Source organism: Sus scrofa, chromosome 2 (assembly GCF_054392235.1).
Source record: "Sus scrofa isolate SSC_HxYL_T2T_F1_AM1 chromosome 2, Sscrofa_HxYL_maternal_Yorkshire_Landrace_v2.0, whole genome shotgun sequence".
Taxonomy (NCBI): domain Eukaryota; kingdom Metazoa; phylum Chordata; class Mammalia; order Artiodactyla; family Suidae; genus Sus; species Sus scrofa.
Window position 1 is genome coordinate 60,413,910 of NC_139384.1, and position 13,286 is coordinate 60,427,195.

The 13,286-nt window shown below is 51.7% G+C and overlaps 1 protein-coding gene across 50 annotated transcripts in view; it reads left to right on the top strand.

Annotated features, from left to right (window-relative positions):
* Positions 1 to 7,516: 7,516 nt before the first annotated feature.
* Positions 7,517 to 13,286, top strand: part of OBSCN (obscurin, cytoskeletal calmodulin and titin-interacting RhoGEF) — a 217,031-nt gene continuing 211,261 nt past the window's right edge. For all 50 annotated transcript variants that reach the window (XM_085012099.1, XM_085012100.1, XM_085012105.1 and 47 more), the window contains exons 1-3: positions 7,517 to 7,661; positions 10,882 to 11,888; positions 13,003 to 13,272. In XM_085012099.1, coding sequence (XP_084868225.1) covers positions 10,907 to 11,888; positions 13,003 to 13,272 — 1,252 coding nt within the window. In that variant the 5' untranslated portion in view covers positions 7,517 to 7,661; positions 10,882 to 10,906. The remainder of the gene's footprint in view (positions 7,662 to 10,881; positions 11,889 to 13,002; positions 13,273 to 13,286) is intronic.

Consider the following 13,286-nt stretch of genomic DNA (forward strand, 5'->3'; position numbering starts at 1 on the left):
TTAGTGTTCACTAGGAGTAGAGTGGGTCTGCAGAGCTCCTCATGGTGCTGTCCCAGAAGTGGACCCATTCAACCTTGTTTCTGAACTAAGGCTGATGCCCTCTCAAAACTGAAGGTGATAGAGGGGCCATAATATTAACCCTGCTGCCTAATAATTGGATTGTGTTTGCATTGATGTGAATAGCATAAAATAAGAAATGAGAGAAGACAAGGGAGCCTTCTCTCTATGAAGCGCCACAAGGTTTGGAGACTTGTTCTAGAGAAACACCAGCCTCATTCCAACATCTGTTGGACATTTGACACAGCTGTGGATGCCAGAGCACCTTCCAGCATTATTTGCAGAAATATGTGATGGTTCTTTAGTCTTGGTTACAAAATCTTTTTTTTTTTTTTTAATTTTATGGCCACACCCAAGACATAGGGAAGTTCCCCGGGCCAGGGATTGAGTCCAAGCTGCATCTACCAACAGCGCAACAGCTGCCACAATGCAGGATCCTTTAACCCACTGTGTGGAGCTGGGAATTGAACCTGCACCTTCACAGGGACCTGAGCCACTGCAGTCAGCTTCTTTTTTTTTTTTTTTTTGAGTTTTATTGAAGTATAGTTGATTTACAAGGTTGTGATAATTTTTGCTCTACAACAGAGTGATTCAGTTATACATATATACATAGCATTCTCAGATTCTTTTCCCACACAGATTATCACAGAATATTGAGTAAAGTTCTCTGTGCTATAGCAGGTCTCCATTAACCTATCATTCCATATACCAATCCCCATAATAGTTTATTAAGTTAATTAATTAGTTTATTTATGGCCTCACCTGAGGCATGTGTAAGTTCCTGGGCTAGGGATCGAACCCGTGGCAAAGCAATGACCCAAGCTGAGTCCTTAACCTGCTGAGCCACAGAGGAACTCCATGCAGTTGGATTAACCTGCTGCTCCATGGCGGGAACTCTTTGGTTACAAAATCTTTTAAAGGGCGTAGAATAATTCTTCCAGAGAAACTAGAGCCCAGGGGCAGTTGGAACCTTTTTGTGCCAGGTAATTTCTGCAGGTGACTAATATTTTGCAAAGCAAAAAAAAAAAAAAAAAAAAAAAAAAAAAAAAAAAAAATATATATATATATATATATATATATATATATATATATATATATATATGATTTGCTTTTTAGGGCTGCACCTGCAGCATATGAAAATTCCCAGGCTAGGAGTTGAATCGGAGCTATAGCTGCTGGCCTACGCCACAGCCACAGCCGTGTGGGATCCCAGTTGAGTCTGCAGCCTGCACCACAGCTCACAGCAACGCCAGATCCTTAATCCACTGAGCGAGGCCAGGGATTGAACCCGCAACCTTGGATTTGTTTTCACTGCATCACAATGGGAACTCCTTTCCAGCATTTGTTAGCAGAATTTTCTTTTCTTTTTCTTTTTATGGCTGCACTTGCAGTACATGGAAGTTCCCCAGCCAGGAATTGACTTAGAGCTGCAGCTGCTGGCCTATGCCACGGTCACAGCAACCCTGGATCTGAGCCTTCTGGCAATGCTGGATCCTTAACCCACTGAGTAAGGCCAGGGGTCAAGCCCACATCCTCATAAAGTTGGGTCCTCAACCTACTGAGTTACAGCAGGAACTCCTGTTTTTAGACTTTTTGATGATGGCCATTCTGATTGGTGTGAGGTGATACCTCATTGTAGTTTTGGTTTGCAGTATGCCTGATTTTAAAAGGCTGTCATTGATGCCCTCAGCTAAGCCAGTATCCAGCTGGTATTACAAAGGAATGTGTGTGCATCGCCTTGGAGAGGCAGAAGAGCTTACAGTCTTCATCTGAGAAGCAGACACAAAACTGAGGCACACTTCCTTAAGGAGGGTCTATCCTGAGGCATCAGGGTCCCCAGTGCCTCTGCCCTCAGTTATCTGTACCACATCTGTTCCCTGTATTTTCTTTCATATAAAAGCTTTGCAGAATTCTGACCACAGAATAACCTCTGCGAAGGTAATGCCATTCTAACCTCAGCCAGAAGCACATAGACCCAGATGTAAGCATGTGAATGGCATGGCCCCTGTATTGCCTGACAGGCACGGAGCTCCCATTGTTACAAACACCTTTAATTCAATTCTAACAGTTGACAGCTGAGCTTGTATTTCATTTAGTAATTTTCCTCTGCACAATTTACCTTGAGAAAGTAGCATTTCCTTTAGATTTCTCATTTTTGGCATGAATTGGCCTAGTTTTGTCATGAATGGTTTTTTGTTTTTTTTTTAAAGTGCCCCCTCCCCAAATAAAAATAAGGGGCCTCCATACTTCAGTCTTGAAATGGAAACAAAAAGGATAACCCAGTTTTGAATCACCTTTAGAAGAATGAGAGTATTGGAATCAGAGATCTTTTTCTCCGTAATAACATTTTAATGTCATTAGATGAACATTATGAAATAGCCTGATATGTATTACTGCAGAGAGGTGCAGTCAGAAAAAGACAGAGCTCTTATCTTTATAGTGCAACGTAATACACATTAATAACATTGTGAATAAGATTCTATTTTGAAAACTGAGGTTGTTTACTTCTGTAAGGGAAATGGTTTTTATTTTATTTTTTTTGGTTATCTGTTGTCAATACTTTACTGTCTCTCAGTACTACTAAGTGTAGTGTCTATTGTCAGTACTTTACTGGGGTAGAATCAAATAGATTTTATTTTGCTCCTGAAACATTGCTGGAGAACGTATCATTTGAAATGAGATATATTTATTAAATCCAATTGAAATGAGAGCAGGTGTTTCCTTTAAAACACCACAGCGGCACTTTATAGAAGCATTTATTTAGAATCTGCATTTCCCATTTCCCTGGGACAGCTGGCCTTTGTCTCTTACATGGTCTTGATGGACTTTCCATTCTGCTCCACTCTTGGTGACCTTTGTGGGGAGTTGTCCGTAAGGGTCAGGTGGTGGGACCCATAGCCCAGGGAACTCCCACAGCCATTCTATTTCCCTGAAACTAATGTTGTCTTTCACTTCTTTTTCTTGCAAAGAAATACGTGCTCAGTGTTCAAAACTTAAATAATATACAAGTATGTTAAGTTAAAATACCCCCACTTCTAATGATAACAACAGTTAGCAGTTTACCAAGAGTTTTCTGGTTTCTGATCTTGACAGGCAATGGTGGGCTTTGTTCCTGCTCTGGGCAGGTATTTACTCCCTGGTGATTCTCCAGGCTTCTCCACTAAAAGCCAGTGTTAGCTACACAGACCATCACAGTAACCAATGTCGATGGTCCATTTTATTTTTTTCTCTACCATCAATTCTTCTAACATCTCATGAGGCTATCACTGAGACAGCCTTTTGTGGCTGTGGCTCTGGAAATCAAATGCTTCATCTTCCAAATAACTCTGGTTTCCTATGTGGCGTTTTCTTGAAGCCAAATTTGGGCTTCACTCTTTCTTGCGTGGCATATGGTGCAATTTTGCAGGAAACTTCCAGTAGCACTTTTCTTGTTCCTTGGATTTTTCAGCTACCTTGTGGTGGGCCTGGCCCCTGGGGAGTTGGGGTCTTTGGACCGAAGAAAGCAGTCCCCCATCTTTAGCCTCACTGTGGTCCTGGAGGGGATACTGAGCTCATGCCTGGAGGTGACTGGCATACATCCTGGAACAAGGTCCCAAGGAGGGGACCAGGACGAGTCAGGCCTTGATGTGGGGCATACACTCAGATCCAAAAGCAGACAGCCCACCACATGGATGGGAAGACAAACAGGGTGCTGGGAAGCCCCTCACCCCTTCAGTCTCTCTCCTCTGGATTGGGTGCCCCTGAGACTCTGGCTTTCCTTTTGAAGTGCCAGCTCTCTTTGGAAGGACATCTTCTCCCAGAGGCCTGTCCAGCTCAGTATGCCCAGACTAGCTCCCCTTCCACGGTGCCTGCACCTGATGAATGAGGCTGTCACCTGCGTAGAGCCAGGCCAGGTCACTAGCCTTTCCCACTGATGGTCCACAGTCAGCCCAAGTTATCCCTTTTGTCCCTGTCTTCCTCATGGCTCCCCACCCCTGGGCTCCCTTCTAGTCCTGCCATGGGGAGGACATTCTAGAGTTGTTTCTGGGGTCTGCACTTCTGAGGAGGGGGTCCTGAAGGCCCTGTGGGTGGTTGAAGGCTTCGGGGGACCTCTGCAGGTCTTGCCGTCCTCACATGGGCTGTCCTGCCTGGCAGGGGCCTCCTTCCCTTGTCTTTCTGGCACATTCTTCTACCTTGCTTAGCTCAGCCCTCAGCTCCTCTCTGACCCATTGCTGCCCCTCCTCACCCTCCCTCAGCTTCCAGTTATAGGTTTAGCTTTTTGTGGCCAAGGGGATGTGGTGGGCACCTCAGGAACCAACCAGAGGTGCAGGGGAATGGGAGCCCCCTGCTTTGGGCTGGGTTTTTTTTTTTTATTTGATTATTTATTAACATTATGTTTTCTAGCTCAGTGGATACAATTCTGGTTCACTTTTTCCTCAGAAAAGAAAATCATGGACTTGGAGAAGAGACTCGTGGCTGCCTGATGGGAGGGGGAGGGAGTGGGAGGGATCGGGAGCTTGGGCTTATCAGACACAACCTAGAATAGATTTATAAGGAGATCCTGCTGAATAGCATTGAGAACTATGTCTAGATACTCATGTCGCAACAGAAGAAAGGGTGGGGGAAAAACTGTAACTGCAATGTATACATCTAAGGATGACCTGACCCCCTTGCTGTACAGTGGGAAAATAATAAAAAATAAATAAATAAATAAATAAAAATAAATGGATGTGTAGCACTACTGTTCAATGACACAATAATTTCTTTATGCATTATAATATAAGCGGGTATTATATTCCAAAGTTTCTCTATTACAAGCAATAATATGATATAAAAATCCTTATCTACTTATATACATGCAGGGTTTTCACTGGTCAACTGTCTTCAAACTTTTTGCCTTTGTGTCCCCCTGAGGAATTTTTAACCCCTTACACATTTTTTTCAAAACGAATCTCCAGACTTTATTTGGATTTCACTAGTTTTCCCATTAATGTCCCCCTTTTGTTCCAGGATGTCATGCAGGCTGTGAAGATGCATTGAGTTGTTATATCTCCCTGGTCTTATAGGCTGTTTGTCATTTATTTTCATGAAAAACTCTTTTAAGCACTGTCAGTTGTATAAACTTAAGCAAATCATTCTAACTTCTCTGAGCCTCAGGTATCTCTGCTATAAAATGAAAAAAAAACCCCATAATTTTGGAGAAGATCCAATAAAATGTTAATATAAAACACTAGAAAGTGTTACATGTCTTTGTTTTTCCATATGGTAACTCACATTTGCTTCATCTGTGTCATTCACAAGTTGGTCAAGCATCAGAAGGGAATTAAAAGCCTCTTTCCAGAGTTCCTGTTGTGCTTCAGCAGTAGTAAATGCAAGTAGTATCCATGAGGACACAGGTTCGATCCCTGGCCTCGCTCAGTGGGGTAAAGGATCTGGCATTGCCGTAAGCTGTGGTGTAGTTTGCAGGTGCAACTCAGATCTGGTATTGCTGTGGCTGAGGGTATAGGCTGGCGGCTATATCTCTGATTTGACCCCTACCCTGGGAACATCCATATGCTGTGGGTGCCACCCTGAAAAGACTAAAAAAAAAAAAAAAAAAAAGAAAAGAAAAAACCAACACTTCCCCCTGACCAGAATATGCAACTTCATCTTCACAACTGCACTGAAAACAGACTTTTGACATGATCATATGGGACTTGTACATGATCACATTTGAGACATCCCAGTTGGTTAAGCATCTATTCCTTTGGTCACGGCAACATTAGTCTAAGAATCACAGGTCGGGTGGAGAAGACAGGGCCTAGGACCCTTGAGGCATACAGTCCACCCCAGATTGACAAGTGGGTGATTCATTGTCCAAGAGTACCTGGTGGGTGATAATGACAACTACCCTGCCAAAGATGATGAAGGGAGATAATGCAGCAAGTATGTGGATTGTTGAAAATACATTGGTCAAGCACTAGGCACCTTCCCTGCAGGGATGGAGAAGACCCAGGAAAGCTGGCATTTTTCAAGTGCCCAGTGGTAACATGGGTCCATTGACTGTAGCTGGTGACCAAGGATCTGTCTGCAAGCAGAGTGGAGTTGGACTGGTCCTAAGAGCAGCTAAGGCACAGAGGAGGATCACAAGACAGCGAAGGAATAGAGAGAGGGAGGGAGGTGAGCTATGGAGGATCGCAGGCAGGGAGGAAGGACAGAGAGGGAGGATGCATTAGATGAGGTTTGGGTAGGCTCCCAAGATAAGATTTTTGCCCTTATGAGACAAAGATAAGACATTTTCTCCACCAAAGCAGGACCATCTAACTTGGTGGAGAGAAGGCACCATCTGTTTATCAGAGAAAGAGGCTCTAAGTTAACATGGAATCTGCCAACACCTTCCTGTCAAACTTGCAGCCTCCAATACTGTCAGATAAATGTCTGTGTTTAAGCTCCCCATCTGTGGTATTTGAGCTGATTGAGATTTTAGGTAACTCTGGTGACTGGTCTATACTCAAAAGAGTTTTGATTTTCCCACAGGATATAGGTCTGGGCACAAAGGGCATAGATAGGTTGAGGGCATGGCTCAGACCACAGGATGGGGTGCTGGCCATGAACTTAGTGCCCTGGAGTGGGCTCAGGGGCAACACTGATAATGGGACACAGGGCAACACCACTACCCTTTACCCCTGGTGGGTCAGCCTCTTTCCAGGAGAGGCCCCAGTACTCATACCAGATGGCCTTCTCTGGCTCCCTGATAGGTCCCTACTAAGAAAGACCCACCTTCTCCCCTGAGTGGTTCCAGAATCCTGCCCACCCTTGTCCCTGAATTGGGGCCAGGGGGCTAGTGGGCAGCCATCCTGAGGTGTGAAGCAGCACCCATATCACCTGCCCCTGTCTTGTCTGCCCATCCCTGTGGCTAGGTCCCTAGACCCTGGGAAGTACAGACCTCAGGTTGAGATACCTGGGCCCCTCACTCCCGTGTAAAGATGGACATCCAGCCAGGCCAGGTGCTGCCAGGAGCGACCAGGGATAAAGGGTGCACCCCAGTCACCTATGTGGTCAGGGTGGTGGGGGGCTGACCTTGGGCACCTGGCTAGTCTCCTGGCTGCTCACCACCATCAAGAGGCTGCAGGACTCTCAGGAGGTGACTGGTGGTCTTGTTCTCTTGGGGGATGATCCTGAGTGCTCCTGTGGGTGGTACTGTTTTCCCCCCTTCTCCTTCCTGCCCTGCACTCCAGGATGCTGGTCTAAGCACGAGGCCCACCAGTTGGGGCTCCTGCCCCACCTGCACCATCACTGGAACACACAGGCCTCCTCCTCTCCCAGCCACCCAAGCCTCTGCCCTTTGCCTCCTTGGGGCCAGGGGTGAAAACAAATCTGGGGCAGTGACACCCGGGCTATTTTGGAGCTGGGCTGGGCGGGCTGGCGGTGGTGGGGGTGGGGTGGGGGCGGGCCCAGCCTTCTTCAGCTGATAGCATCCGCCTGTCCTTTCGTCCCTGTCCAGTCTGAGGACCGGCAGGAGTGCGGGCTGCTGGGTGGGAGCCTTGTCGGTCCTGGACCCGTGGAGGGAGGTGAGACCCAGCAGCCCCTGCCCCACCATCTGAGCCCCTCGCCTGGGTGCTGCCCAGTGCCCTCGGTAGAGACAGGTGAGGAGGCATAGAGCAGGCAGGGGTGGGGGGCTATCCAGTGCCCCTGAGGACAGCTCTGCTGAAGGTCATAGCTCTGGGGGATAGAGGGACCTGGGATAGGGTTTCAGCCAGGCTGTGCTGCTCCTGGGGTTGGGGCTATGGATTCTAGCCCCTGCCCCATTGTGACCTGAGCCAGACCCTCATGTGGGGAGAGAGCAGCTGGGGCAGGAGGTGGGGGTGGGGGGGCGTCAGAAGCACCTACCTCCTCCTTTGCCCACTGCCCTGAGGGTCTAGCTTGCCCTGCCCCCAACTCTGTTGAGATGGATGCCCGCTGACAGCTGGGGCTATTTTGGGCCTGTTGGCTCAGCGGAGGGGACAGCCAGAGGGGCAGTGACACCTGACTCCAGGAAAGAATTTCCCTTGGAGTTCGGGAAGCTGGAAGGCCCAGGGGTCTAGGGGAAGGCACAGACGGCAGGAGCTGCCCTTGGAAGTATTTTCTGGAAGGGCATGGGGGCAACAGGGTTGGGGGGGAGAGGGAGCAAGTTGGGGAGACAGGGCTTCTGGGAGGGAGCTAGCCAAGGCTCTGCTATGAGGCTGCTAGCCACTTCCCACTCTGGGCTCATCTGAAAAATGGCCCAAGCCCCACAAGGACCAATAATAATAATAATAATAATAATAATAATAAGTAGCCAAGTTCAATAAAAACAAGGGTAGAGGGGTTGTGGGTATGGCTCAGGTCAGCCACAAAGCTCCCTGGCAGGCTTGCAAAGGGGCAGGGCCTTGGCTTCAGAGTGAAGATTCTGCCAGGGCCAAGCTGGAGCCACCCAGGGCTGAGAAGCTCCAGTGGGGGGTCCACAAGGTACTGCCCTCCCAGGTGGGCATCTGAAAGAGGAGGGACTTCCCTGAGAATTAGGGTTAAGGTCCTGGCTTCGTCTCTGCTCCTGAAGCTCTTGTTTCTGCCCTTGTGGCTGTAGCTGTAGCAGCTCCAGCCCCTAACATGGCAGGGGGAGGAGGAGACACTGCAGGTGACCGTGTGGCCAGAGGGGCCTTGTGGTCCCTGACCCGACTCAACCTGAAGGAGGGCAGCTCCAGAGTCCTCGGACACACTCATGACCAGTTGGGATGACTGTCTGGCAGGACTGCCATGGGGTGTCTTGGTGAGCCCCTTTAGACCTCTATGAGTCTGCTGCCTTGAGGGTGTGGCATGAAGGCCCTAGACAGGGAGCACATCCTCGGTGACTTTAGAGGATCCTGGGGTCTCTGCCCACCCTTGTACATCTGCTGAGAGCTGGCTCTCTCTAAACATGTGCAGAGATAAGACCTCCTTCCCCATCTCTGTCCTCCTGGCCCCCAGAGACTGCCAGATGTGGAATTGACCCCCTGACCTCCGCTCATATTTGCTGATAAACTCAGAGCAGCTGTCTCCAATACCTGCTCTGGGTGTGGCTGGGGGAGAATGCATTTCCTGCCTTGGGGAACCCACAGATCAACTGTATGATTCAGAAGGTTGTGCTAGGAAGAACTCAGAACTCAGAACACAGGCCCCCAGGGAACTTGTGTCAAAATAATCCTTCCACAGAGGGACGCTGAGGTCCAGGAGGGTGTCCATGCAGGCAGGTGGCCGCTGGCCAAGGTCTTTCCCAGGCCAAGAGCCCAGCCAGGCCATGGGGGAGCTGGTGGCAGGGCGGGGTGTGCTGGGAGACAGAGGTGCTGACTGCACAGTGAGTCAGCAGGCTGGTTCCAGCTTACCTTCTTGAGGGAGATTAAGAGGATTAGGTTCTGAATCATAGGACAAGGAGCTGGAGGACCCGAGAACATTACCCTGTTCATCCCATGGTGGGCAGCCCATGTTGAAGGCCCAGATCCTGGGGTGAATAGAGTTAAGGCACTTGGGGACAGTCAGGGCCCAGTGGAGTCCATTTTTGCTGGCTGTCCTTACAGAAGCCCCTGTGTAGACAAGGCCCAGTTTCACCTCACCCACCTGTGCTGGGGGCCAGCAGGGTCCAACTTGAAGTGGGCAGAGGCCAGAGTCTGCCTGGGGCCTTTAGGATTGATGGTGTTAGCCCCATCCCTGCAAAGTGCCCAGTCAACAGAGCCAGAGCCAAAAGCTGCAGGGTGACTAGGCTGCCTGCTAGCCCCTCAGTTGGGCCTGGCCATTCCCAGCCTGGAGGTCCCTGTCCTTTCTGGGGGATTCTCTGATTGTCTTCCACTGACACACCATCCATTGCACTACCCCGACCCTCCCCATTCTGACCTCTGAGGGAAGGAGGCAGGCACTCACAGAGAGGGGGTGTGGGCAGCCCTGTGTGCTGGAGGAGCCTCCACTCCACCAGCTGCAGGGTTTTCATTCTTTGTTCATTTATGAGCATACCTCCTCGGGGGTCAAGGGGAGGTGGTGGGATCCAAGGAGAGGTGAGAAGTGACCTGGTCCCAGGCAGCTGCAGGCAGGACAGGCCTGGGTACAGGGCCTTCTGCTGTGGAATACCCAGTGAGAATACCCAGCTGTGCACATGGTTAGCAGTGGAGTCCAAATACTTGAGTATGGGAAGTCACAAAGTGGGGGATGATGAGGGGCAAAGGGGGCACCTGAGCAGAGCATGGAGGAAAGCCTGCTGGGGTGGAGAACTGGTGGCCTCTGGTGTATCTTAGAGAGAGGGGGCAGGCCGGCAGTGGGCACTTATTGTGAGCCTCCATGGCCAGGCTCTGGCAGGATGCAGAGATGTCTCTCTGACTGGGGGAGACTAGGTAGATTGGAGTTTTGGAGTCCGGGAAGTAAAAGTGTGTAGGGAAGGGACAGGACACCTGATGGCAGTTGGAGTGGGCCAGGAGGGACAGGGAAGGCCTTTGTGGTGAGGTATAGTGTGGCAGATGCCCCACAGGGAGGAGGGCAAGTTTGGTGTGGTGTTTCGGGACAGGTGCTTAGCTGGACTTCAAGTTGGGGTAGCAGGCCCAGAGCTGGGCTGGGAGGGAGGAGATGCTCCTGTCAGCTAGAAAGAGCCCATTTCAGGGTGGGGGCAAACCCTAAATGCCAAGCAAGAGGCAAACCTGCACTTCAGGACCACTGTACCATCTGGTGATCCTACTTGCTGGGATGGAGTGTGTGTTCGGGGATGAGACCCAGATGAGGCATTCCCCCGGGTTAGGCTGGGTTTTCCAGGTGGCACTGGATGAGCGAGGTGGTCATGCGAGGCACCTGGATCTCACTTGCACTATGCCCTTCCCCCCACCCAACCTACAGGTTCCCCCCACCTCCCCCCACAATCATGGATCACTCCTTCAGTGGTGCCCCCCGCTTCCTAACTCGGCCCAAGGCCTTCATGGTGTCGGTGGGGAAGGATGCCACGCTGAGCTGCCAGATCATAGGCAACCCCACGCCACAAGTCAGCTGGGAGAAGGACCGGCAGCCAGTGAAGGCAGGCGCTCGCTTCCGCCTGGCCCAGGACGGGGACCTGTACCGCCTCACCATCCTGGACCTGGCGCTGGGCGATAGCGGGCAGTATGTATGCCGTGCGCGCAATGCCATCGGCGAGGCCTTCGCGGCAGTCGGCCTGCAGGTGGACGCTGAGGCAGCGTGCGCCGAGCAGGCACCCCACTTCCTGCTGCGACCCACATCCATCCGCGTGCGCGAGGGCGCTGAAGCCACTTTCCACTGCCGAGTGCGCGGTTCGCCACCTATGTCGGTGAGCTGGGCCAAGGATGGGAGGCGCCTGGGCTCGCCAGACGCCCCTCGAGTGCGCGTGGAGGCGAGCGGCGAGGAGGCCGCGCTGCGCATCCAGGACGCGAGACCGCGCGACAGTGGCACCTACATAGTGCACGCAGAGAACCCGCTGGGCGCAGCTAGCGCCGCGGCGGGGCTCACAGTAGACGCGGATGCAGACGCGGCAAGCCCACCCGGGGCCTCCACAGCCATGCTCTTGGCGCACTTGCAGCGGCGGCGCGAGGCTATGCGCGCGGAGGGTGCCCCGGGCTCGCCTCCCAGCATCGGGACACGCACCTGTACGGTGACTGAGGGCAAGCACGCGCGCCTCAGCTGCTTCGTGACAGGAGAGCCCAAGCCTGAGATAGTGTGGAAGAAGGATGGGCAGCTGGTGGCCGAGGGCCGGCGACACTTAGTGTATGAGGACGCGCAGGAGAACTTCGTGCTCAAGATCCTCTTCTGCAAGCAGTCAGACTGCGGCCTCTATACTTGCACTGCGTCCAACCTCGTGGGCCAGACCTACAGTTCCGTGTTGGTTGTTGTGCGAGGTGAGCTCCTGGCTGCGGGCCGCAAGGTCTCCGCGCAGTGAACACAGGCAAAGGCTCCTCCCCAAGCCTCCTATCCTTTCCTCCCAGTGCCTGCTGTGGCTCCTGCCGCCATCTGCCCTCCCAGTGTCTGTCTGGTAGAAGAATCTGTGGGTGGAGATCTTGGCGACTTTCACTGTTCTGTCCCATTGTCTTTGTAAGACTAACATGAGTATACAACAAGCTTTGTCACAAACACCCCCTCCATCTGGGAGACAGTCAGGGTGCCCAGTGGCTGAGCTTGCTCTGTCCAGGCTGAGGGTGACCAAGGATCTCCACCCCTCCTACAGGATGCTAAGGTGGTCTCCCTGGCAGAGCTGGAAGGCCGGCAGGAGCAAATCTTGTGTTGTTGGAGGCCTCAGGCTGGGGCTACAACAGGGTGCAGCCTGCAGATGGTTCTGGGTCAGTTTGTAGGCTCCCCCATGGCACCAGGGTGACGCCATCTCTCTGTAGGCAACACCACCAAAATTTGCTGGGGAGCTGTTTATTCTTGCTTCCTAAGACCAGCCTCGAAGTAGTTGGAGTCCCACCTTCACTTTTTACCAGCTGTAGGATCTCAGCAGGGTGCTTCAACCTTCTTGTGCTTGCCTCAGTTTCCTTTTTTTTGCAGGGAAGTGTGCTTCTGGATTTGAGTGATTTCACAGGCCAATACTGGTCACCGCTGTGTGCGCCCACCCTCATCCTGCCTGCCCAGGATCAGCTTAAGGGCCTGCTCAGTGGGGCTGCTTGCTGTGGCTTCACCTAACTCATTTCTCCTTTTCTCTTCCAGACTTCTCCTTATATTTGGGGGAGGGGCTTTTTCCTTTAAGTTCTGCTCCCTCTCCCCTGTAACCCTTCCTCCCTCTGTTCCCCTCCCTGCAGCTCCTCTGCCCTCCCACCCACCCTTTTCCCTCAAAGCCCATCCAACCCCTGTCCTGGCTCCCTGCCCCCATCCCAGCCTTACACTTCCATGACCCTTCCTCCTCCTTCTCCTCGCCCTTCTCCTCGCCCCTCCCACTCTCCCCTTCCGGCCCCACCCCCCGCTCTAGATCACCCCTCCTCCCTTTTCCTAACTCACTCCCCTGTGCTTTTTCCGCAGAGCCTGCGGTGCCTTTCAAGAAGCGGTTGCAGGACCTGGAAGTGCCAGAGAAAGCGTCCGCCACGTTCCAGTGTGAGGTGCTGCTGCCGGCCACCGAGTCTGCGTGGTACAAGGAGGAGACGCGGCTGTGGGCCAGCGACAAGTATCGCATCGAGGAAGCAGGCACCGAGCGCCGGCTGACTGTGCTCAACGTCTCTTCCGACGACGATGCCGTGTACATCTGTGAGACAGCGGAGGGCAGTCGCACGGTGGCTGAGCTGGCGGTGCAAGGTGGGCGGGCAGGG